Source organism: Sylvia atricapilla, chromosome 1, assembly GCF_009819655.1.
Source record: "Sylvia atricapilla isolate bSylAtr1 chromosome 1, bSylAtr1.pri, whole genome shotgun sequence".
Lineage (NCBI taxonomy): Eukaryota > Metazoa > Chordata > Aves > Passeriformes > Sylviidae > Sylvia > Sylvia atricapilla.
Window position 1 is genome coordinate 6,429,738 of NC_089140.1, and position 24,508 is coordinate 6,454,245.

At 44.3% G+C, this 24,508-nt stretch overlaps 2 protein-coding genes and 1 long non-coding RNA gene across 16 annotated transcripts in view; 2 read left to right on the top strand and 1 right to left on the bottom strand.

The window, feature by feature from the left end:
• GALNT11 (polypeptide N-acetylgalactosaminyltransferase 11) overlaps positions 1-8,863 on the top strand; it is a 46,966-nt gene extending 38,103 nt beyond the window's left edge. For all 3 annotated transcript variants that reach the window (XM_066314362.1, XM_066314367.1, XM_066314372.1), the window contains exons 10-12: positions 67-171; positions 6,333-6,470; positions 8,089-8,863. In XM_066314362.1, coding sequence (XP_066170459.1) covers positions 67-171; positions 6,333-6,470; positions 8,089-8,220 — 375 coding nt within the window. In that variant the 3' untranslated portion in view covers positions 8,221-8,863. The remainder of the gene's footprint in view (positions 1-66; positions 172-6,332; positions 6,471-8,088) is intronic.
• The window catches only part of LOC136358485 (uncharacterized), a 1,172,843-nt gene that overhangs the window by 36,995 nt on the left and 1,111,340 nt on the right, over positions 1-24,508 (top strand). The gene's annotated exons all lie outside the window — the stretch shown is intronic.
• KMT2C (lysine methyltransferase 2C) overlaps positions 10,957-24,508 on the bottom strand; it is a 192,718-nt gene continuing 179,166 nt past the window's right edge. For 11 of the 12 annotated variants that reach the window (XM_066314259.1, XM_066314319.1, XM_066314277.1 and 8 more), the window contains 14 exons: positions 23,622-23,769; positions 22,639-22,817; positions 22,386-22,540; positions 21,952-22,210; positions 21,247-21,386; positions 20,215-20,319; positions 17,196-18,315; positions 16,128-16,264; positions 15,826-15,968; positions 15,393-15,561; positions 14,402-14,518; positions 13,721-13,794; positions 13,221-13,329; positions 10,957-12,989 (listed from right to left, as the gene is read on the bottom strand). In XM_066314259.1, the coding sequence (XP_066170356.1) occupies positions 12,897-12,989; positions 13,221-13,329; positions 13,721-13,794; positions 14,402-14,518; positions 15,393-15,561; positions 15,826-15,968; positions 16,128-16,264; positions 17,196-18,315; positions 20,215-20,319; positions 21,247-21,386; positions 21,952-22,210; positions 22,386-22,540; positions 22,639-22,817; positions 23,622-23,769 (2,948 nt within the window). In that variant the 3' untranslated portion in view covers positions 10,957-12,896. The remainder of the gene's footprint in view (positions 12,990-13,220; positions 13,330-13,720; positions 13,795-14,401; positions 14,519-15,392; positions 15,562-15,825; positions 15,969-16,127; positions 16,265-17,195; positions 18,316-20,214; positions 20,320-21,246; positions 21,387-21,951; positions 22,211-22,385; positions 22,541-22,638; positions 22,818-23,621; positions 23,770-24,508) is intronic. The other variant, XM_066314263.1, reaches the window with a different exon arrangement.

Here is a 24,508-nt window from a genome sequence, read left to right on the forward strand (position 1 = left end):
TTTGAGCACACTTTGAGAGCTAGAGCTGTTTCTCACTCTGACTATCAAACTGTTTTCCTTTCATAGCTGTATCACCTCCAAACCAACAAATGCCTGGTTGCCCAGGGCCACCCAAGTCAGAAAGGAGGCCTGGTGGTGGTTCGGGAATGTGACTACAACGATCAGAACCAGGTAGGAGATTCCCAATTCCACTGAATACTGATTCATGTCTTTAAAATGACCAATGTGTTTTCCTGCTGCCAGAGTGCCCTGGTGGGACATCTCATCAGCAGACAGATCAACATCAACAATTCCTCCTGCTTACAGAATCATTCAAACCACAGGGCTGGCCAAGGACACTGTGGAGCTCCTACTGATGCTGAGTGTTGGATATTATAATCTCCTGTCTTTATGGCATAAATCTCTGTATTTGGCTGAAGGCTGCCCTAAATGGCTCCTGATGGGTTAATAATCCACTGATTGGCACTTCAGCGTTTGTAGCAGCCCTTTCAGTTGGTTTCTCATACTGGAATTTAAAGCAGCCCTTTCCTGCCCTGCTGGTGTTTGTGTACTGTACAATCAGTCCTCTGCTGCTGGAGTGGCTGCAGTTTGGGATAAATGAATGATTTGTTGTTAAATAAAAGGAATTCAGAAGATTCTTTGGCTACAGGTGAATTGCTGATGTGGAGATAAATGAGGGATAGATGTGAAAACCTAATGAGGATTTTTGTATTACTACATGAAGCCTTTGCTCTTTCACTTCTTTCAGGTGACAGAAATTCAGGACTTGGATAAAAAGTCTCCAGGATAGAGATCTTCAGCTAATGCCATAAAGGCTTACATAGCTAAGACCTACTCTGAGAACATTATGATTTAGGAGCCCATGGGACCCAATTCTAAAAGCTAGGTTGGATCTAAAGAGAAAATTAATCAAAGCCACAGGATAAATGGAGCATGGGATGTAAAGCAGCATAGCTTTAGTAAAGGTGGGTTGTGCTGGACTAACTTGATGCTTTATGACACGGGCAACAGTTTCCAGGGTAAGGAAACTGCAGCAGTGGAAGCAGAGTGATTTGTGACAAAGCATACAGCATTTTGTTGGGACTGTCACTTAATGAGATCTGCCTCCTGCTTGTGGCCTCACCAGCTGAGTGTGACAGAGGAAGACAGAGAGGTGTTTGCAGTTCTCTGGATAAGTGTGGCTGGCTTTTGACACAGCCTTCAGGTCCAGCTCCTGTCAGACAGGAGCAAGTACAAATACATCCTTGTCCTTCACCTCTGGAGCACTAAGAAATCATCAGTGTGACCAAATTGCGAGTTCCTGTGTTAAAGGTGGATTAATTAAAGCTGGAATGGGAATGGAGGTTTTCCTATTTGCTCTATTCCATTAGCTGTAAGACAGTCAGCAAGTCTTTGCTAATAAAAGGCTGTGTAAGTGGAATAGTAACTAATGGGCACCATCATCACCAAGTGACTGTACATTTACAGTGCAAAGCTGAGCCATTCTGTCTTTGGGTGAGAAAGCCTGGGCATGATGTCCACACAGTTATGGTTTCCTTCTCCTTGCTGCAATATTTCTCATACTGAAGTGCCACATGCCTGAAGGAGAAACTCTCTTGGTTTTCCATATCAAAGCTTTTTTGACTTTTTTTAATCCAGGAAACTAAACTTCAGTTATCCCTTTGGTGCTGAGAAAGACAAATCTGTGCTCTGATTGTTGATCTTTGGCTTCTTTTCTCGTGAATCTGGTTTACTTACTAGTGGTAAATTTAGCAATTAGTTCTCATAAAAAACCTGGCTGTGCTATCTTCTTTCTCAGTGATTTTGTTCTACAACCAAGTATGTCAACCAGCACTGTGTTTCTGCTATTAGACTTACTTTGTTCTCCTAATAAATCCCAAGAGTGCATTCAGCCAACTTGCTGTCATAACCTCTTGAACAATCTTGCTATAGATATGTGAGGACAATGTAGAGAAAGATGATTCTTATTTAGCAGCTTCTGCTTATAAAAATAGCAAGAAGCATCCTGACTATTGGAAGGTTTTAGCTGTTGTTTCACTCAACTTGTTGGCATTGTCAGCTGGTTTTGCTCTAGAATTATCTGTTATAAAATGCCTTTGTCCTAGGAAAAAAAGCCTGTGTTTGGTCTGGTGAATGCATGTGAGAGCTGACCAGCCTCTCTAAAGTCTTGGGACTTTAAACCAATTCTGTCTTGCCCTTGGTTTATGCTTGCTTTGTTTTCTCTAGCCTTCATGGCTGCTAAGGAATTTCAAATTCTCATTTAACTTGGATTTAAAAGAAATAATAGGTATTCTGTAGCTTTCAATTGTATCAGCATATTATGGGCAATCCTTTTCATTGTAGTTGACTTAGATGGTCATCATTATGTAGAGGTGAAAATTAGTCAAGCACATCACACTCCTGTTTTCTCAGGCTTGACATGAAGACTGAATAATGTCTTATATGTCTTAAAGAAAATGATGTCTTATTCTCTTTCTATAGAAAGAAAATAACAAGGGAAGTGGTTCTCTTATCTAGAAAACATATTAAAAATTATATCTTTAAGTTATAATGAAAACTAGGATGCTCCATTAGCTGTAATAGAAACAGTCTGGGATAGTTCTGGGGACTGAACAGAAATTTAGGAATAAGTAATGAAAATCCTGTTAGAAATAGCACAAGTGGAAGAGGTGATGGAATCTTACAGAACAGAGGTTTGAAGTGACAGAAGAGGCATCTGTGCTCTGCACCTTGAAAAAATGTACTCAAGCACAGGACTTCAGAAAAGGTCTGTTAATATTCCTGTAGCACTTAATAAGTGTAAGAATATGTCCTTTACAAGTTGTCCAAGACTCAGGCTCTACAAGGTTTTGCTCCTATGTGCTATTCTTCTGTAAGATCTCTCTCTCTCTCTCTGTGTGTGGCTATTAGTTAGCTTTTCTGACACAGCACAGGTCTGGAGTGAGTGTCAAGTTGTGTAAATTCAATCTTGCTGCTTTTCCATGAACTACTGAAGGCACAATTCTCTGGTCCCTCTAATGTTTGCCATGAAGCATTAGTGGAGCACTGAGCTGTGGAGCAGAGGTCACATATCTGCTTGGGAATGACCCTCAGGAGGATGTGGTATTTTCAGAGTAGCAGTAGCTTCAGACAGTGGTTACAGCCCACCACACTTGGCTGCTTGTGGTGATTGTCACAGGCTGCTTGGTGCTGTGATGCCACTGCTGTCCATAATAACAGGAGCTGAAGCATCTGCAGATGGATGTGATGGTGCAAATGGCTGGGCACATCTCCTCCTCAGGGCTGAGACAGCTTTTTTGTGCTCCTAAGCTGAATTTTTGTCTTTTACAAACTGTCTGACAGAATAATATAGCCATGCCAAGCTAAGCAACAGATTGTAACTGATGGAAGTACTGGAATAATCCATGGGTTGTGGCAGGGATTTTGTTTCAGACAAAGGGCTGTTTCTGCAGTAGCTACTGTCTTGTATTTACTGAACGTTTTCAATGTATTTCACTAGTACTAATGAAATTTGCAGATCAGAAAAAAATGTGTGTCCATGAAGCTTTGCCAGTTGGCTAGCCACGCCTTTGCTGCACTCCACTGATCTCTGAAAGCCAAAGGGCAGGCAGATGTTTCCTGGTTTATTTAAGATCATTTTGAAATTCAGGAGAAGGCTGTGGGATTTGTCTGAGTCACATGGATGAAGTCAAGTCCTGAAGGTACTGAAGTCCTAGGAAGCCTCAGTCTTAAATCTGTAAATTGCTTGAACTGCATTTTGAGGGATCTGAATTAAACATCCAGTTTTTCCTAAGCTGCACCTGTGTAAAAGAAGTTTAGACTAACAGAGCTCATACATCAGACCTCCTCCCATTTATTTGGTCACAAGATCTACTGTAGCAGATGCTGTGCACTTGCCTCAAGGTGTCCATGCACCTTTCATGAACCTGTTGCCTGTGTTGAGAGGTCGAGAGAAAAAGCTGCTAGAAAGAGGCCAGTTCTACAGCATTCACCAAGTTAAATGTTTTCTTTAACAACAAATGTGATAAATTTCATTACGGAGAGGGGATTTTTCCGTAACATCTTCATTTAGGTTTTATTTGAAAACAGAAATGATTCATTATATTCTAATTGCATCTCACTGATTTTGTTTGATCATTGAGTAGATCATCATTTGAGCAGATCATTGCTATGTGTCTCTGGGGGACAGCAATTAAAGATGCTGCTTTCCTGAGTGTGGGAACTGGACACAATCTCAGTTTTACAACCCAAAGTCTTCACAGTGATGCTCTCCTAACTCTGCTAGTTAGGAAGTGCATGCATGTTGAAAATATCCTATTTTTTTAAATAGATTAGATTTTTTAATGGTTGGGTTTGTTGGCTTGTTTGGTTTTGTTTTGTTTTTGCAAATGCATAGGAGGATAAAATAAGAGAGCTCCCAGAAATGAGACATAAATCCTGGGAAGCACCTTTCTGCTTGTAGACTTTAGATACTGTGCTGCCTGCCAGGAGTTTCTTTCCTTTATGGAGCTGTTGCTGCTGACAGCCTTTAGCAACAAGACCTGAACATTATCCTATCAGAAAATTAGTCTTCAGCAGAAAATTAGTTAATGCTTTTTGGAATATGCTAAGGCTTGCAATTGTGTAACAAAGAAACCTCATGGGGTGGCTCTGCTTTCCCAGTGCTTGAATCTGTTAATAATCTGTAAATTCATAGTGATACTCTAATCTAGATGGAACCAAATTTAGGCCTATTTTTCTTCTTTCCTTTGTTTTCTGCACTAAACACATAATTAATTTGAAATTAATTTTGGCTGTCTTGTGTAAGCCTTTCTGGAGAAGTATCACACTGGATTTAACCACTGTCTTGTGTTCTTTGCCATTACTCAGCTCTTGGTTGAAGATCTGTTCCCTGTGTCACTGCAGTCTTCTCTCTCCATTCTTACCAGTTCATCTCTTGTTTGGATTTGGCTCCATCGTTATTCTTCCAAAAGTAATTCTCTGGCAAGTCCTGCCATTTCTCTATTCTCTCCTCCCTCTTTAATCTTGCCATGCTTTCTTTTTCATGACAGGGTTTAAACAGAAAAGAGTATTTTAGAAGGCACAAAATGCCTGAGGTTGGGGCAAATTTTAATGTGATCCCTACACTTCTTCTGAGGAGGCCTTCCTTGTGTTTTAGTAGTCACTGTGATAATGAGCTGTGTGCTTTCCAGTCATGCTGTCCAACTGAGGCTGTGTCACAAATCCCAGCACCCTCCAGAAGGCTGGCTTTAGTTTCACAGGCCAAAAAAAGAGACAAATCAAAATTTATGTGCCTGACTTTTCTGCCTGGAGTTTGATATTCCATACTCTGAGTGTGAAACTCTTGCAGACTTAATGAAAAAAAAAATTAAAAAATAAAAAAAGATTACTTATACAGTGGGCATGGCAATTGAAGCACTGAGCTGTGAGAAATGGAACAGGAGCACACCATAAGAAGTTTGTGTGTCTGTAGGTACTTCAGGGACAGGAATGAGGGGCTCAGCTCCTGTTGTTCACAGGCTCACAAGTCAGGGGGAAGGGAGTTGCCTTGCTCTGTAACTCCAGGGGCTGGGAAGTGCTGCCCTGTGAATGCCAGGGCTCCTCCACTGTGCATTTGGAATAGCTGTTGTTGGATGTTGAGCCAGATGGTCCCAGGATCTTCCCTGCACTGCTACATTTTCCATTTACTTTCTTCTCTTTTCTCTTGCCCCTCTGTACCCCAGGATATTTTGAGGTGCACACCCCCAAGTTCCTTCATTTCTTTGCTTTCTGGCTTGGGATTCAGAGTTGGTTATGAGAGCTCCAGGTCTTCCACAGATCTGATGTTGGCCCAAGTCTTTGCAGCCCTGAAGGAGCTAAACAAGGGAGGGAGAATCAGCAGCTCCTGCAGTTGGACCAGGCTGCTGTTTCTGCTTCCCTGAACATCCAGCTGTGCCAGATGTGCCTTGCTGAGAGCCAGCAGGGTGTGGGCATGAACAGCAGCAGCTGAAGGTGCCTGACACATTTCTGTGCCAAGAGTAGAAATACCTGCTCTGCTCAAGCAGCATGTGGGAGAGGACAGACTGACGGCCCGAGTGTGTCCTTGCTGCTTGCTGGGGCTGACAGTGGTTTGCAGTGTGATCACAGAGAAACTCCTCTGTCATGTAAATTCAGGACCCCAATTGCAGCTGAAGCTGCAGATATGAACCAGTGCATTCCTGCTCTCACCCCTCACTGCAAGGCCCATCTCTGACGTCCAGATGTTGAAGCATCTCCTCTGTAGGCGAACAGAAGATTCAAGGAAACCGCCCCGAAACATTGCAATAAATGTCTTTTTATCTTCTCTCTTCCAGGTCTGGATTTACAATGAGGATCATGAGCTGATTTTAAATAATCTGCTTTGCTTGGACGTTTCGGAAACTCGCTCGTCCGATCCCCCTCGTCTGATGAAATGCCACGGCTCCGGTGGCTCTCAGCAGTGGACATTTGGGGTGAGTGCAGAGGCTGGCATATGGCTCATTACTTGTACTCCATGTAGCACTAACAGGATCCTCATCAGGGTTGAGTTTAATTGTGATTAAACCTCAGATGTACTAAGGCACTTGCACTGTACCAGGCCCAGCCCATGGTTCAAACATTCTCTACAGAAGTTGCACAGGCTTTGATGGCTGCATTTCAGTTTTAGTAAGGCTTTTGCTGAGCACTGGGGCATGCAGGCCCTTTGCAGCATGGAAAGGTTTCTGCAGCTCCACTGAGCCTTTCTTCTGCCAGTCACAGCCACCCACAGCACTGTGGCTCATCTGGGATATGCCAGAGAGAACAAAATCTACCCCAGAGCTTTCTTGTGTTGTGTTTGCAGGCCTGGGAGACAGGAGGACTCCATGTGGTGATTCCTGCTTAGTGCTTGAAGAAGCACAGGGCAGAGCAGTTGCTTCTGCCCTGTAATTGATCTCGTTAGTTTAATTGTTAAAGCCTGGAGTGGCCAATTCCACAAAACTGAGCCAGTTCTGCTCGCACATGGAATTGTCTCCTGGGTATTCACTCAGAGGCTGCCCCTCACATGCCCTCAGCCCAGCAGGAAGTCTGTAGCACCAACATGGTTGAACAAAGGGAGGGAGAGTCCTGCCAGCACTGCCAATGGTGCTTCCAGCCTTGCTCTGCACAGCCTGTCCCAGGTTCATACCTGCTGCTGGTTGGCAGCTCGAGTTCCCAAGGGGAGTCCCACAAGTCCTGTTGCAGCCCAGGATGGTGTGGAGATAGATACTGTGTGAGCCCAGGGTTGTGTGTGACACCAGCACTGCTACAACTGCCAGGGGCAGTGGGAATAGTGAGCTGGACAATTCTGCTGAGCAGAGGTTATTGAAGACTCTGCAGCTTGTGTTTGCGGGTAGGGATTTTACAGGAGTGAGGAAATGGCCAGACAGTGGGTCCATGTGGCTGTTGGTGCTGCCTGTGGCAGGGGTGAGGAATCTGCACTTCATGTGTGAGCATGGAGTGAAAAGACAAGGGGGAATGGCTTTAAACTAACAGAGGGCAAGTTCAGGTTAGATATTAGGAAGAAATTCTTTGCTGTGAGGCTGGTGTGATGCTGGAACAGGTTGCTCAGAGAAGCTGTGGGTGCCCCATCCCTAGAAATGTTCATAGCAAAGTTGTATGGGACTTGGAGCAACCTGGTCTAGTGGAAGGTGTCCCTGCCCATGGCAGGAGAGTTTGGTACCTAAATGATTTATCTGTAAGGTCCCTCCCAACTCAAACCATTCTAGGATTCTATGACCTGACTGTGCCCACTCAGCCTAGTGGGCTCTCTCTTTGCTGAGTGCTGGGGAATGGGTTTCATCATCCCTCCACCTCATTAAAAACCTTGGTGTAAACAAAATCCACACTGGGGGCCTGTGAGGACGTGAGAGCCTTTGTTTCAAAGGCTGGATGTGGTTATGGGGTGTGCTGTACTCTGCTGCTGTGGGTCTGGAGTGTCAGGGAGGCTGCTGAAAGGCCCATCTGTCAGGAAGGAGCATCCCCTCCCCTTGGGCATCACTTTCAGCTCCAGTTGGACAATGGAGAACAGAAGTTTCAGTAAATAAATCCCATGTGTCTTTCTGTCTGCTCTAGAAGAACAACCGCCTGTACCAGGTCTCCGTGGGGCAGTGCCTGAAGGTGGTGGATCCACTGAGCCACAAGGGCTACGTGACCGTGGCCATCTGCGACGGGTCCCTTCCTCAGCAGTGGCACTTTGAGAGCTGAGACAGCGAGGGGGTGGCCGAGGAGAGTTCAGCTGAGCCCTGGTTCCCCTTCGGCCACCATCTGGAGTCATTCTGGAGGGTTTTGTGCAGAGCCCTTGGCTGCTACATCTGCCACATCCATGGAAGGACCTGCTGGAAATGCCCTGCCCTGAGGAGCTGAGCGTGGCAGGGTCCAGGTGGTCACTGGTCCCTGCAGCAGCAGCCCCACTGCAGCACGAAGTGAAATTTATCATCGTTTCCTTGGATGATCCTGGAGTATTGGACTGGTTTTAAGTAAGAGAAATCATTAGAGCAGTGTAATTTAAATGGTGAGATTTCAGCTTTGTGGGTCTTCTAAATGAATATGACAGAAAGGAGTCCTCCTTGACTATTTCATGTGCAGTATCTCAATAATTTACATTTCTAGTATGAGTTTACTGGCCAAAATTATTTTACTTTTTCTGGAAAAATATTTTTATTCCCTTTCATCTTCTGATAATTGTCATTTGTAATATTTAAATTTAGTTCTTTTAATTTTAGGACATTTCATGTAGTTTCTTTGCTGTCATTCGTCACCTCATATTTAAAACAAAGTAACTATTGCAAAGTCTATTTTGATGACTCATGACAGTAGCTGCATTTAAAATAAAAGTATCATTTTTTAATTAACTTGTATGTGCTTTACTCTTTGTAGCTGTTGGACCAGAATGCACCAGCTTAGACACTGATGCAAAATAATTTTCAGACAATTTGAGTTTCCCTTGTTTTTACTCCCTTCCTCCCTTCCTCACATCTTGGAAGGCTTGACAGATAATTTCTGAGTTTTTTCCTCCACTTCTCTGTTTTCATTTATTCTACTATTTCTTTGACTTCCTGCCTCAGCTTCTTCAGTGTGTGGAAGCTGCAGAAGAGAAAAGCTTCTCTTACCCCGTGTATTTTTCCTTAGCACCGTGGCTGGCCTCGTTTCCCACTCCACAGGGACCAGGGAACACACAGTTTGGACCTCAGCAGTGCCAGGACAGCCTTGCCCTTCCACTTGGGCAGCAGAAACATTCTCCAACTGCACCAACACTCCAGCATCCACTTACTGACCTTTCGGGCAGTGTGAAGTTACGACAGTGCTGCAATACTTACAGACCCACATCTTTCTGAGAGAGATTTTCTTGTGCCAGACTCTGTTTGGCCAGCACCTGGAAGGAGAAAAGGAAGATGGCAAAGGAGCAGGTAAGAGTGGCCTGGTCACAGGGCAGCTGCTTTGCTTCCTGCACTGGTCCTGGAGGGAGTGAGCCCCTGGCAGGGAGAACCAGGTACCAGGTTAAAAAGCAGAACCAGTTGGCTGAAGTTCTTCCAGATGAAGCATTACAACGGGAGTTATTAAGTCAGACACCAGCCAAGCTCCTTCCTACCATGAAAAGTCTCTAAAACCAGCGCCAGCCCCCTTGGTCAGCGGAGCCTGGTGCTCAGGAGCAGTTGGAGTCTTGCCCCCAGTTCCCAGGTGCCTCCTGCACTCAGGCAGGGCTGGAACATGGTGTCATCTCAGGTGAGCCCTTTCACTGGCAGCAATGGCAGCCTGCGTGGTGGCTGTGTTGAAATTCCAGTCTTTGCTGAAGTGAAAGGATGGGCTGCAGCTTCCTTTATGCCTGTCTGGTTCACCCTGACTGCAGGGAGTGCTGGCACAGCTGCTCCCAGCTGTGTGTGGGGCTTTTCTGTGACACTGGTGGTGGCAGCCACATTGTGCAGAAGCCTTGCTCGGCCTTTTCTTCTATTGCCTTGATGTTCTTTTTAAAAAAACAGTAAAAAAAATCAGGAAGCCCAAACAAATTCTCCATCAGCGAGAGCAGCAGCTTGTTTTATTTACGATCTGAGTCCGTTGCCACAGAGAATTTTTGACCTTTTGCTCCCAGTGGTGAAGAGTCGGAGGCTGCTGTCACCGGGAGCGGTGCCGGTTTCCAGGAACAGATGGAGGTGATGGAGTTTTGGATGGTGTCAGTTGTTCCTGCAGGGAGTTCCTGGCCACAGACAGCTCTGGTGCAGCCACACAGCCAGGCTATCAGCTGAGTGAGGGTAAGAGATCTCTGCTGAGAAGCCCCAGCCCTGGGCCCGTTCCCAGCTGGGCTGCCTGCTGGCAGCAGGGATTCAGTTCTGCCCTGTGTTTGAGTGACTGCTCCCAGCTGACCGAGGAGGTGAACAGGAAGCACAGGAGGAAAAGCCTCATCCCAGGGTTAGGCACTGTCACAGCCCCCAGCTTGCTGCTGTCACACTGAGAATTTATTTGTAAAGAAGGAAACTGCCTGAGGCTGGTTTTGAAGCCCGTGTCAGTCCCTCCTGGCTGGCTCCTGGAGTGGGTGGTGGCTATGGCTGCCAGAGGAGCAGACAGATCCCTCAGCAGCCCGAGTGCACCATGTAAATAACACCAGGGAACAGCTCTGGCCTGGCTGCTTCCCACTGCTCCGTGCTACGTCCTGGAGCCTTTTTCCAGGGTTTGCTGGGAATGTCTCTTGTGTCCAGGTGTCAGAGCAGCAACCTGGAGCTTTAACCCCGCTCAGGGCTTTGCTCACTCCCCCTCCTGCAGGCTGCAGGGGACTGGGGAAGGGTGGTGACTGCTCAAACTTGACTGAGATGAGGATGTGGCACCCACTGTGAGATTCAGGATGCACTGGAGAAGGGGGAAGGCAAAATACATCTCGAAGGTGGAAGCAGACACAGATCCTGGAAGAAGCAGAAAGCAGACACCTCAAATGACAACAGGAGGATGCACTTTATAGATGTAAAATATTTTTATTCGTAAATGCTGATCTTCTAAATCTGTTTCCACAAATTCCAAAACCCATAACACTCTGTATACTTCAAAAAATTCTTTTTTTTGTGTTGTTTTTGTATTTTTTTTGCCAACATTAGATACTATTATACAGAACAGAAAAAACTGTAGGACAAATACTGGTAGGATGTTGGAATATTGTACAAGAGAAGAAAAATATTCAAGAAACAATTTAATACAGCTATTTATCAAGAGAAAAATATATACAATTGATTTATTCTGTAAGATAAAAATACATCATGCCATATACATTACAAGTTCAGAACTGTATTACTGAATATACCAACAGTTTACAGTCCACTTTAATTGTGCACACAAAAAAAAAACTTCATTTTTTTTTTTTTATATTTAGCCTGTGAAGTGTCAGTACCAGAATTTTAAGTACAAAATAAAAAGCTAACCTGGTTCAAAATGCTGATTAAATTTCTACAAGCAAACACAAAACAGTGTTTATTTTTTTTAAAGAAATGTAAACAAAAACAATCCATACAAACACATCTTTAAATTACATTTTCCAAAACCCTATTGCCAGAGTCCTGCAGCTGCAAGCACATTACACCTAATTATTTTCCTTGTTTTCCTTTTAAGAAGGCTATCGCATCAGACTGAAGCTCCAACTCGTTCTATGCTGTTTACATGATTTAATGTAGGCTGAACACTCACCTAATCCTTGACTACTTTTGCTGAAGAATAAAAACCATGTCCAGCCTCTATTTTGGGTGGTTTTAGCAGTTATTCACAGTTATCACAAATTGTAAGCACAAAAAAACCTGACTTAAGAAATAGGGATGCAACAATATAATACAAATAAAATTAATCTAAATTACCCAAACATCTACAAAAGTCAGAGTCGTAATATACACGCCTTTACCAGGCTTAAGGTTTACTTAAAAAAATTCTCGTAAGACCACAGTTGAGACTGCTTGAAACATACAAAACCCCCTCTCTTTAAATTGAGATTTTGGTTATTCCGAACTGGGAATCGCATGTCCGTGAGTACATGAGATCATATTGTAACATCCCTATCGACGTTTGAGAATAAGCACCCGAACTGCTGCAGAGTCTGGTAGCATTTGGTCAATAACTATTTTTATACTGTATTTTTTTTTTCTCAAAATATTTACACTTTTATACAAAGTAACAGAGTTTGTTAGTTCTGCAGGTAACAGCAGCAGCTTGGCTTTCTTCTAACTTTCTTTTTAAAAATAGCTTCATTCACTTATTCAATAATAAATACAAAAAGGTTCTCTTATTTTACAGAAATCAAAAACTACAATAAACTGACTCATGGAATCAAGTATTTAAATGTATTTTAGTGCAAGTTATTTTTTCCCTTAGCTCTATCCCTAAGGAAGTCGTTTCAGTACATTCCTTGTTCAGTGGTGTCTACTTTTATTTAAAATTTTTTCTTTAATTAGAGGGCCTGCCCCTTTATCAAATAAGGCTGTGGCCAGCACTTTGGACTTCTCCCTTTCGCTGGTGATTTCAGTCTTACATTCATAGTGGCCACCTGCCCTCCTGCAGGTCAGCCAGCGGTTCTTTGCCCAAGTTAAACAGTTTCTCCTTAGTGAGCTCAAAAACAAAAGTGCTGGACCATTCTGTTAACTCAGTTTCACCTCCACGTGTCTGGAAAGTCAGCTTCAGATTTTGCCGGCTTGCTTCTGGTGCTTGTTGGTTGGTGAGTTATTTTTCCTTTTTTTTTTTCTATTTTTTTCTTTTTTTTTTTCTCTTTTTAAATACTCGTGTAGAAATCTGTATTTCCAGAAGTGATATTTTTTTTTCCCCCTTGAAAAAGGCAACAATTTTCTGTCGACAAAATCAAAATGTGAATCACTTCTTCCTAGGGACAAGCAACCCTCAAAGACAGCAAGGAATGCATTCTAGTTCATCCACTTTCGGCAGTTTACAGCTCCACAGTGACATGGAATCTTGTGCTGGTCGTCTTCAAAATCAAACTTGTAGTCATAGCAAAGCTGGAAGGAGAGGCACAGGAGTGGTTATGGAAGAGCTGGGATTTGCCACAGCTTTCCCTGTAGCTACAGGCTAAACACACAGCAGAGGCTGCACGCTAAGGGACAGGCAGATGACAGGGAAGAGAAAGGGAAATGTCACCTCCCCGCAGCACAAAGAAGTTGTGCCACTGGCCAGGAATCACAGAATGGATCCACATGGCAAGAGGGGTGTAAAGTCAGAACCTGCCCTACCTCCTCCCCCTTCTGGATTCTTCTGCTGGAGCTGATGATAATCTTGTGTCCTCTCTCAAAAGTGACCACCTCAGCCACGCAGTTGGGCGCACACGAGTGGTTGATGTACCTACGAAAGAAGAGTGGGACAGATGAAACCTTTTAGGAAAATCCATCCCTCGAGGGAAATCTGAACCAAACCTCGGGATGGCCTTAGCTCCACGGGCTCACCGCCTTTCCACATACAATTACATTACTCTGTACTTGTTTCTTTACCTAGAAAATGTTAAAAAAAAAAATCAAGTGTCAAAAAAAATCAAGGATCAAAAAAAATTTCCTTTCTTCACAGCTGCCATGAAATGTAACTGAAAGATGAGCAAAGCTGATGGAAGAGACAGTGGGACAGCCTGAAGACTGTACCGGCTCAGAGAATAAACCCCACAAGCTCAGAGCCTCCAACAGCCCCAGGCCAACACAGGAATGCCCCAGGAGGAGTCAGGGATCCCCCCAGGGCCACCCACCTCGCAGGGCCTCCCGTCAGGGTGGCGTCGATGACGTGGTCGTTGTCGATGCGGAACATGTACACGCCACGGTTCTGAAAGACACGAGCGGCACAAGGACTCTGGTGAGGTGTTACTGCACTGCCAGGGACGGGCCAGCTCCAAGGGCCTCCTGCATTCCAGATCAGGCACTGCCCACTGGCTGCCCAGGGAAAGCACTGCCATGTACTGCCTCTGGCCCCATGGGTTTGTGAGGGATGGCAGCTCATAAACAAACCTCTGGACAATTCAGTTTTCCCCAAGAGCTTCCTACTGCCTTTCATCTGGGATATCTGACTGCTTCCCACACAGACACTAACTGTTACAAAGCCATCTGGTCACACAAAGGAAGTGGCTTTAAATTTAAGAAGGTCTCATTAAAAATTGAGATCTTGACATGCCTGCCAGAGCTGTGTCCTGTGAAACAGAGGATGTGCCCTCCCTACCTAGCCAGGCTGCTGTGAGAGCTATTGAACATTGAAATACTCTGGTAACAACCACTGTACACTACACTGGTTTTATTTCAAGCCTACCTGCATTTATGACACTGCAGAAAACAAAGCAGGGGACCTGAATTCATCAGGCAGAACAGCATTTGTTTTGTTCTATCAATGTCTGAATGGGGAAGGGGAAAGAGAGAATGAACAAACACCACACCCTTACCTGAGACTCATAGAGCTTCTCCTTCCTGTTTGCTACCTCGTTCCGGATGATCGTCCCGATATATTCAATGACCATTGTGTGCTTTTCAATGTCACGAGCAGCATATAAGCCCAGGCCCTACAGAAAGTGCACTGAGAGTTAATAACTTTACACTCTGTGCTCCTCACTGCGCCCAAGGCCAGCAGTGGAAAGGGGAGAGAGAGAAGCAGCACTGATAAATAATTGATGCAGTAACAGCCCAATGCAGAATCCAGCCTCACACAGATCCCAGAAAACTTGGCTGCTGTCTCGGTGAGAAAGCTGCTCTTATCCCTCTGACACTGACTGTGTAAACATCATAAATTCACTGAGAAATAAAAGTGGGTCCTACTAGCCCAGAGACACCTGGGAGGAACGCAGGCATGGTGAAGTCCAGCCTGAAATAAACAACAACCATGCCCACACACGGCCAGATTAGTGACAAAGCTTTTCCAAAACAGACTGTGGGGCAAACCAGTAGCATCACAGAAAACAATGGATTTTATACTTCTGTGAAGGCAAACAAGTACTGAGCTCTTCCTGCTGCTCTCGTACCACTTCATCAGCTTGGCCTGAGCATCTCATGCTTCCACTGTGCATTTCTGGTTCTATTACATTTTAATGTGGTTTTGAGGAATAGGCTAAAAAAACCCGAACAACAAAGCACCCCAAATCTTACAAAAAATATTTTTTCTAGATGACCATAACATATGAATTTTAAGGTATTACAATTATTAGGAAAAAAATCTTACTTAAGATAAATCTGTACAATTGATGTGCCACATAAAAAACTGCCAGTTTTGGAACGAGACTGGAAGGAATTTAGCAGCAGGTTTAATTTCAAATTTTCATCTGGATTTGGAAAAATACTTATAGGTAAAATACAACATCTAAAAAACTTTAACTGTAAAACAGACACTAATAAAAGCCTATGTCGTTTTTTTAATCCCCCTTTCCTGAAGCTGGAGCTGACCTGGATGCGAGAGCGAGCCAGGTACACGTTGGATTTCCACTCGGTTTTCATCTTGCGGTACTGAGAGGACTTGGAATGGACGAACTGTTTGCTGTAAGGCGCGTTCAGCTCCCCCGTCACTGTGCTCTGAAAGGACTTCGATGTGCTGGTGCTATTCAAGGTGTGAGGCCTGTAGGGATTGGGCATGTAACAGGAAAGAATACAAGAAAAACTGAAGATTTCTCTGAAAAGAGCCAGGAAACCCAATAAAAATCCTCTCAGACATACAGACACTTAAAGCCAGCTAGCGGAGACACAAAGCAGTTCCTCTGACTGGGGCATGCACATTCACAGCCAAGGACGACAGGGTTTGTAAGCAGCAGACGAAAGCACAAATAACCCTACAGCAGCCTATAAACCCTGGGCTGTACTATGTGAAATTAAAACAAAATACCTTAACACAAACCTCTTGACATGGGTACTCATTTTAGGCTCGGCACGGGCACAGCCCGTGGGGTTGATGGCAAGAGGAAGTTCCATTAAGGGGTTTCGGCCATAGCGGAAAGTGTAGTTCTCACAGGCCTCAACCCCTGGCAGCTGCAAAAAAATAAGAGAGAGAGAAAGAAAAAAATACAAATAGTCACGTGTTTAATTCCATGTGCAACAAAATGTTTACTTCCCCACACTTCTTTCTGTTCCCCTTGTCATGTGTCTGTCCAGCAAGTGGGATGATCCAGCAAGGAGGGGTGAACTCACCGATTCTGCAATCCTGGCCACTGCAGACACTGTCAAACCAAAGAGGTCTTCACCCTTCAGATAGCCGGGGAACAGCTGGAGCATTTCAGATTCTTTTCTAACAGAAGCAACGGGCTCCAGGATTTTATCCCACACACCTACACAACCATTGGGAGAGAATTACAGTGATCAAAAAAATAAAAGCTGTTGCACTTGGTTTAAAAACAAACGCCTGAGGATATGGGAATCGGAACCCAGCACTGACAAAGCTTTTGTTTTTGACTGCCTATACAAACAGGCCAGGATCTAAAAAGTGAAGTGGAGAATGATTTGTTGAGTTGCTAATTTTGGGGATTTAACAAATCCCAAACGAACACACTGTTGATTCTGCACCCTCAGTTCTCAGAAATGAAGCTTTCAGTGTTCTCAGCATGGAAAGTTTTAGTCCTCTGACAAGAACACGGGCAGGTTTCTTTGAGAAATCCTGCAAAAGTACGATTTTCTGAAAATACACAATATATTCTATTTCCCCTGACTGTTTGCAGTCAGTACTAATTCTGTGAGGGTATCAGCACCCACAGCACCAAGGCCTTGAGACTTGGGGAGTTACAGGCCTCCAGCACATCCACAAGCCAATTTCCAAGCTGTGCCCATAGGTTCATGACACCCTGACAGAGACATTTCCCACCCTGAGAACAATGTGGTCACTCAGCTGTTTTTAGAGCTCCCCAACTTGAGCCCAGCTGATTCGATGATAACTGAGCACTTTGTTTAAACAAAGTCACTTTTCATGAAATGAAACCTGCACTGACTTTCCTACTGCTTTAATTCATTTTCAACACTCAATCTTGGGCCTCCTCTGTGGACTTGGAATGATTGTTCTGATCTGCAGCTTACACAATTTCTTCAGAGGTGTCCACAGTCTTCGCAGGGAAGTATTAAAAATGGGCCCTAGAAAGCTCACTATAAACACCACGTTAGAACAGCGCCTGCAACAGCTGCTTCAAACAGGTTCTGTACCACAGGAATCAGCAGCACCCCGACGAACAGCAAAGCCACAAATCCACGACCTCGGCTCCCAACACTTACCTTTAGGTGTTGTGTCAGTCAGAACCAGATCCTCGTGGCCCTGCTCCACCACCTTGATGACGAAGAGCGGGAGCCCGTCCTTCTCCTCGATGGAGCAGAGGTAGCGGCAGCGCCTGTTGGCGTACCTCATGCTCCAGTAGAGCCGGCTGGCCTCGTAGCCCACGGGGAAGAGGGCTTTGGAGGAGTGGAAGGCCTGCATCTGCTGCGGCAGCAGCTGTCCCACGGCGTGGAAGATGAGGCTGCCCACGCGGAAGGTGTGGTCGCGCTCCCCGCGCTGCACGATGCTGGCGATCTGCCGCACCTCGTCGCGCTGCACGTACACCCTCCGGAACACCGCGAAGTAGCTCAGCTCCTGCTCGTGAGCTCCCTTTGGTTTGTGCATGGGGCAAAGCATGGTCTTGTCTTTAAAAAACATGCATTGTGCTTTAATGGCACAGGTAAAGTGGTAAATATTGGTGCACCTTAACCTGTGGCAACCGCTGGTGGCACCCATTTTGTGACAGAACATGCATTTCATCTGCAGGCCTCTCCGCAGTGCTAGTTCCACGTTTATTAAGGCACCAGCTTGTGTCTCGTAGACTTCTGTAGACCAAAGAGCGCAGTTCAAATGGACCCAAAGGTCTAAATCCAGGTTGAGAAGCCTTGCTGGTCCATCAGTTAATCCGTCACCTTCCTCGTGACAGAAGCAACATTTCCTGTAGTCTTTAGGCACGGGGTCTGGTTTAAGGGTTGTGCCCAGTTTTTTAAGAAATTCATCTATTTCTTCTTCACAAGGAGGTTTGAACGACCCTTTAGGAATCACAATCTGAATGCTCCACTTTTTCCATTTCATCCCTTTCCATTTCTTACTGGGAGGCCGGCAGTCCTCCAGACTGCTGTGTATTGCTTTTAACCTGGGTTTGAGTTTCACCGTTACCTTCAGCTCGTCCGGTTTCGCCTCCACCTTGGCTGCTTCAAACGCAGGGGGGAACATGATGGGGGGTGAGGAGGGTGGAGAAACCTTTTCCTGCAGCTGAGGCAGACAGTGGACGTCCAAAGTGGAGATGTTGTTGCTGTACTGATGGAATGCTTTGGGCGGCCTCTCCTTCATCGGCGACTGTGGCAGGGTTGGGGCTGATTCCTGACCATCAACAGAAAACTCTTTAGGAAAAAGATCCCAAACTTGCTTATCACTAAATATAACCCAAAAACATGGGCAGCTCAGTATGGGAGAGGCTTCTCCAAATGCCTCAAATCACGATGCAGCAACAGAGAAAGACGGAATTTATCCTGACCCATGTTACCACAGCTTGGGCCAGGATTTGGAGCAGGAAATTCTCCCAGCCTACCTATCCCTTTATTACACGAGAGAAAACAGAAATAATCCTTTGTCCAGGTTCTGAATGCAAAACTCCTCAAACGCCCTTGGGAAGCTGACTGCCAGCTTTAGTTCCTAAGGATTCTTAGAAAGTTTTCTTTCAACACAAAGTAACCTTAAAATATGGGTCAGAGAACTAATTTAAAGCCTAAGAATCTGGTATTTGGTAGAAGTGGAAAATTTAGAACTAATGCCATGTATTTTTTTTCCTGGAAACAAGTGAGGAGGAATTCCTGCAGAGCTCTGGATTAGAAACAACTTGAGGACTTAAACTATTCAGTCACAGTAAACAAGAATTATACCTGCAGAGATTTGTGGGGGAAAAAAACCAAAATAAACCCCCAAAACAAATAACACAAAACAAAACAAAAACAAAAAAACCACCCCAAGAGAGAAAACGAGAACAACAAAAGAAGCTTAGATTATGAAGTGCTTAATGTGGTTTGTGTGATTAATCTTGAAAGAGTAAATTAAAGGATCAAGAGGCTGAACATGACATTTAATTAACTTAATCAGGTACATGCTGATGCACTTGTAGAGGAATATTATTTTGTTTATACACAACTGAAAATGAGCTACATGGGATACTAAAAGGATATGAATGTACACAGAGTTATCTTCTCTAGGGTTGTATTTTTTAAATTCAATTCCTCCTGAGAAAGTAACTAGGATGCACTTGAAGGAAGGCTTCAAACTCTAAAGTCTATACAGGACTACGAGAACACATTAATTAGGTAAAGCCTGAAGGACACAGCCTGTTCTGTCCAAGGGTTTAGGGGAAAAAAGATACACTTGATCTAGAAACAGCAGAAGACGAGTTAGTTAAAAGAACTACTCAAAAATTTTTAACTGTGAGAAACTCAGCATGATCATTAACGCTACTATGAAGATGATTTCATTTTTAATGACTAAATAATTAAATATTTTTAAATTCACCTTCCACTGACACTGAAGGACTCTTGACATAGCAAGATGTGATGCCCCTTTCTCTCAGGCACTGGACACCCCTCAGAGGTGTCTGCAGGTAGAGAACTACAGCAGAGTATTCAGGACCACCTTGGCCTAATTCCACCTTCAGCTGAAGGAACTTCTTCAGATGCACTTCTCCAGTAATAAGAACCTCCCTCTCCTGGTCACTATCAGCTCACAGGCTCCTTAATGGTGTTTTGGTAAACAGTGCTTTAAAATGGCAGCTTCACCCAAATAAAGTCAGGGAGCAGGATTCTATTTTCCCAGTTACACTGAACAAATTAAACTCTTTTTGCAAACTTGCTGCTCAATTATTATTTTCACAGCTGTAATTTGAATTGTAACTGTGTAAGCCAAACCCAAATGCAAGCTATACCTCTTAAAAACATGTCTGGGGGTGTTTATAATGCCCAGAGAACCTGAAAGACTGATTTTTTTGAGACTGCATCTTCAAAGTCTGGGAGGGCAGCCAAAGGTGGTGGCTTTTCTGCCATGCATCTGTCAGACACAAAGTTCTGCAAATAGAATTTTTACTTCATGCTGCTGGTTCAGAACCTCAACGTCTCAATGTAGAGCAATTAATTTATAAACCTCTCAAATGAAGTGCAAGCTTCCCTCTCAGCCCCTTCTGTTCTCCAACAAATAGCTGCAATAATTTCAGCTCACTCGGGTCTGCCAGTGTTTGATACTTACTTTGTTCTCTGAGTTTTTTGCTTGCACAGCTGCTGAATAAAGAACAAAGCAGTTGTTGCTACAGAATACAATGTCCTTCATTTTGTCTGAGCCTTCTTGGGAATCCTGGGAATCAAACACAGAATAGTGTAAGAAGTGCATTTTAATACCATTCTTCACATATTAAGTGTAATGAAACAGGTCTTCCTATCTGGCTGGAAACTCTTTTATTTGTAGAACATTTGTGAAATAATGAGGGATGCTGTGATATAAATACTTGAATATTTGACAGGTAATCTAACGTTACCACCACCTACACCCTTGTTCTTCAGCATTTCCTGCCTTTCACAGAAGTTTAACAATCAAAATAAAACATTCTACACCAAGCACCCATCTGCTCCATAGGCACTCTTGCAAAGCAAAATCCATTTTGTTTTATCTTTAAATGGCAAAAGAATGTCTCATTTCAGCCTAATCGAAGCCAGATCACACTGTTTTATCTACCGATCCATCTGCAAAACCTTACTGGGAATTCAGTGCATTCCTGGCTGCACAAACCCTTTACTCTCTGCAAGTCCTGGCTATGTCTTTGTGGTGTAGTCACCTCCTGGTCACTGAAGAGCAATGGCATTTTCTGAAGGAATGGCAGTTCCCAGTGCAAGGACAAGAGATTGCAACTGGAATCTGATTCCTGCCCAGAAGGAGTGCAAGTATTCCTGCTCTCACAGTAACTCCTGACACAGCAAAGTGGTGGCCTTACAAGTGAGCTTTTTTTGAGCTGAGGTCAGGGAAGGAGCTTGGTAGCAGAGCCTTGAGAACTCCCATAGATTGGATCTGTTTTATGAAACGTACTGGAGGTCATTTTGCATCGGTAACAACTACTGTGCAATTTTCACGCTGTACTACAAATGTGCTTGAATGTCCCACCCTGAATTTGGACACACGAGGAAAGGGGACTACCCAGGCAGCTGAAGTGCTCTTCTCTGGCAGGACAAGCAGGACTCTGTGCCACCCCTTGCTTTAAGGCCCTGCCCTGGGCCCCTCAGCACTGACCTGCTTGAGGAAGGGCAGGTCTTTGAAGGATTTCCTCACGCCACTGCCCAGAACCACGACCTTGCAGTGGGAGCACCAGCGAGGCCTCAGTGCTGAGCCTTCTGCCACGTTCTGGCTGTGATCCTTGTAGCCAGCCAGACCTAGGGAACAGAGCAGTTGTCAGAGGCTGTATCTATCAAACCACCTTTATCAGAGATCACAGCATTTTTCACTGCTCTAGACGACCAGCACCCTCCTGGACAGGGCATGGAAGGAGGGCTTTAAATCTTGACCTGATAAATTGTATAAATCACACCTAACACAATGCAAACCGGGCAAAAACACATTCTTGTGCAAAAAATGACAAACTAACATAGGAACATAGGCTTAAACAATTATGTCAAGCTTTCCAGCATGGGAACCCGCTTTCTGAATGATGTATTTAAAACCAGACTGGACAAAAAAAACCCCTAATAATGTTACGAATTATGAGAGAAATGCCTCACTGACAGTGATGTAAACAGACCAGGGAAATCAGAGATGGATGAGTTTTCACTCATGGTTAAATCCAGGAGCATCCACATGACCCCATAAGAAGAGAAGAGTTTTATTTGGAGTAAGAATCAGTTATTGAACACTAGAGCATGGATTAATGAGGCTGAAATGCATCAATACAGACTCAGTTGAACCCTGGTACTGAACACTTGGAAGTCAAAGCCCACTCACCATTGCTGTTGGCAGGGAATGGCACATTGGGCTGCTTCAGTCCATAGGGCCCCATGATCCTGGCAGGTCCCATGGATCCTGCAGGACCCTGGGGACCCTGCAGGAGCAAGTGCTGCCTGTACTCCATAGATGGGTTCCCTCTGTGGGTGTTGGTGGCTGCCATGGAGGATGGGACATCTGGAGCATTACTGACCTCGTAGCTGTTGGGAATTCTGACATGGAGCAGGTTGGAGAATGCTGCTACAACGCTGCTGATGTTCTAAAAACAGTAATAAAAACAAACCTTCACTTACATCTGACAAGCAGCTCAGACAGCAGAGATACAAACTATTAGAAAACTGCAACAGCATTTTAACCGCCTCAGAGTCACTATGTATCAACCAAATTAACTGCTGTTGTACTCTATGTATGTAATACAGGCTTATTCCTTTTACCTCAGCAGCTGTGGGATGTAAAGTAATTGCTACAGAGATAAGGCCAGATTTAGGACCATTCTGGGATGCTCCAAGCTGGGAGGAGAAGAAGCCAGAACCAGGCAACGCTCCTGAACCAGGTTCTGATTTTATGTAATTCCTTTTGGCTTCTGAACCTGAAAATAAAACAGAATACAACATGTTGAGCCTACATTCGTGAGAATAGAGAGAACAACAGTCCTAGCTGTAAGTGTTTCCTCTGCTGCAGCCTCACCTTTCCCAGTGCTGCTGGGCAGGATGGGAATGATGGGAGATGGGACAGGCTCTGGGTTCTCCTCCTTTACAACCGACAAGTCTGGGTAGCGGCTGATCTCCATCCCCACCACGCTTTCAGGAGAGGAAGAAGGAACAAAACTGTCAGGAGTGTCCCTGTCCTCACAGTGATCTTGAACCCTGGAACAAAACCCAAAAAAGCCATTTTGGAAATGGAGTAAACTATTGGTAAACCCAAGTTAGAAATCATGACAGGGAACTAAAATTAATTTGCTTGTTGCTACTGATCAGGGAACACGCCATCACCTCTGGGTATCTCCTATTCCATTGCACACATATTCCATTTCTTGGGAAAGGCCCATGAAGAAAAACAAAGACACTAACAAAGCCAAACCCTCTGTTCCCCATGGCTCTATCTACCAGGGTAAAAAATGAGCATTTAATATTTGAACTGTTTTAATATTTAAACTGTCTGGCCTTTGTCCACATATAGGCTCCAGTGTTTCACAGACACCCACATTCTGGGCAGGCAAGTGAAAGGGAAACAAAAGGGAAGATTTCTGCAGGGAGACTCATGTTCCAGCCAGTGTTTCTCACCTGGGAAACTGAGTGGAGCTGTGCAGTTTCAGGCTGGCTCTTGCAGAGTTTTGCTGCTGCTACAGCAGTCATCTGTCACTACAATACCACACTGCTCCAGGAAAAGCACCTATTTGCATCACTTTCTTCCACTTTTAAGAGATCAAGGTAAAGAATTTCTAACAATTGAACAGAATCTGGAGTCTAGCAATGGCTGGAATCACCTACTTCAATATGCTACTCTCTACACGTGGGATGGTAAAACTTAAAAAGGATCCCATTTCATTCTCTGCCCTTCTGTGCCTGTGCACAAAGGATTTTGTTCCTCCACACCTTCACAGTCTCACCTACTGAAAGATCACAGAATCTGCTCCAAATACCTTTTTGAAGATGTCAGGGAAAACCTACCTTAACTCCTCCTGGTTGTTGTGAGGCGGTGTTGGAAGTGAAGCAGGAACATCCACAGTTTTGGGGCCCTGAGCCATTGCTCTGGCTAATAAATCATCCTGTGGTCTGAAAGGCAACTGGAACTGCTTTGGCCCCAGAGCTTTGGTAACTGAAACCAGAAAGGCAGAGCACAATGAGACATCTGGACAGCTCTTGCAGTGACAGACAAGCTGCCTGCTGGCTGTGGGTGGGGCCTGATGGTGACACCACTCTCATTGGGAGTTCAGGAATTGTGACCATTCATGATTAACTCCTATCTTTACAAAAACCTGCAAATTCTGAGCAGGACTTGAAAGGACTTGAAACAGGACTTGAAAGGATCTTTGAGTGTGTATTTTGAGTGTGTCTTCTGCCACTGAGAGAATGTTTGTTTACTTTAAAATCCCACAAAAGTACAAAAAATCAATGATTCTGTAACAACAAAGGAAAAGGGATGTGAAAAAGAAGGATTTTAATCACTGAATAGTTCTTACAAATAGCCAGTATAAAGAATAGAAAGCAATTTTAACTGTCCAAATTGTAAGCATAAGGAAATACACACTAACAGCACACATTCTGGAGAGGCTGCTCTGAGCTCACTCAATCAAGGAGCTCATGCCAGTCATTTGTATTGGACCACAAAAACTGATCTTTAGGTTTTCTTTTTTTGTTTTCTAAGAGTGTGTCTCACTCTCAATATGTTTTTGAATGGGAACAAGGCAAAGGCACTGACACATGACATTACACTGGTGTAAAATACTGCTGGCTAGTAATGATTGTAACCTTGAAAAGTCTGGGCACTTGGTTTCTGTAAAGAGTACTGCAACTGAGAAGCATCCTAGGAGGTTAACCTGGAAGAGACTGAGGGG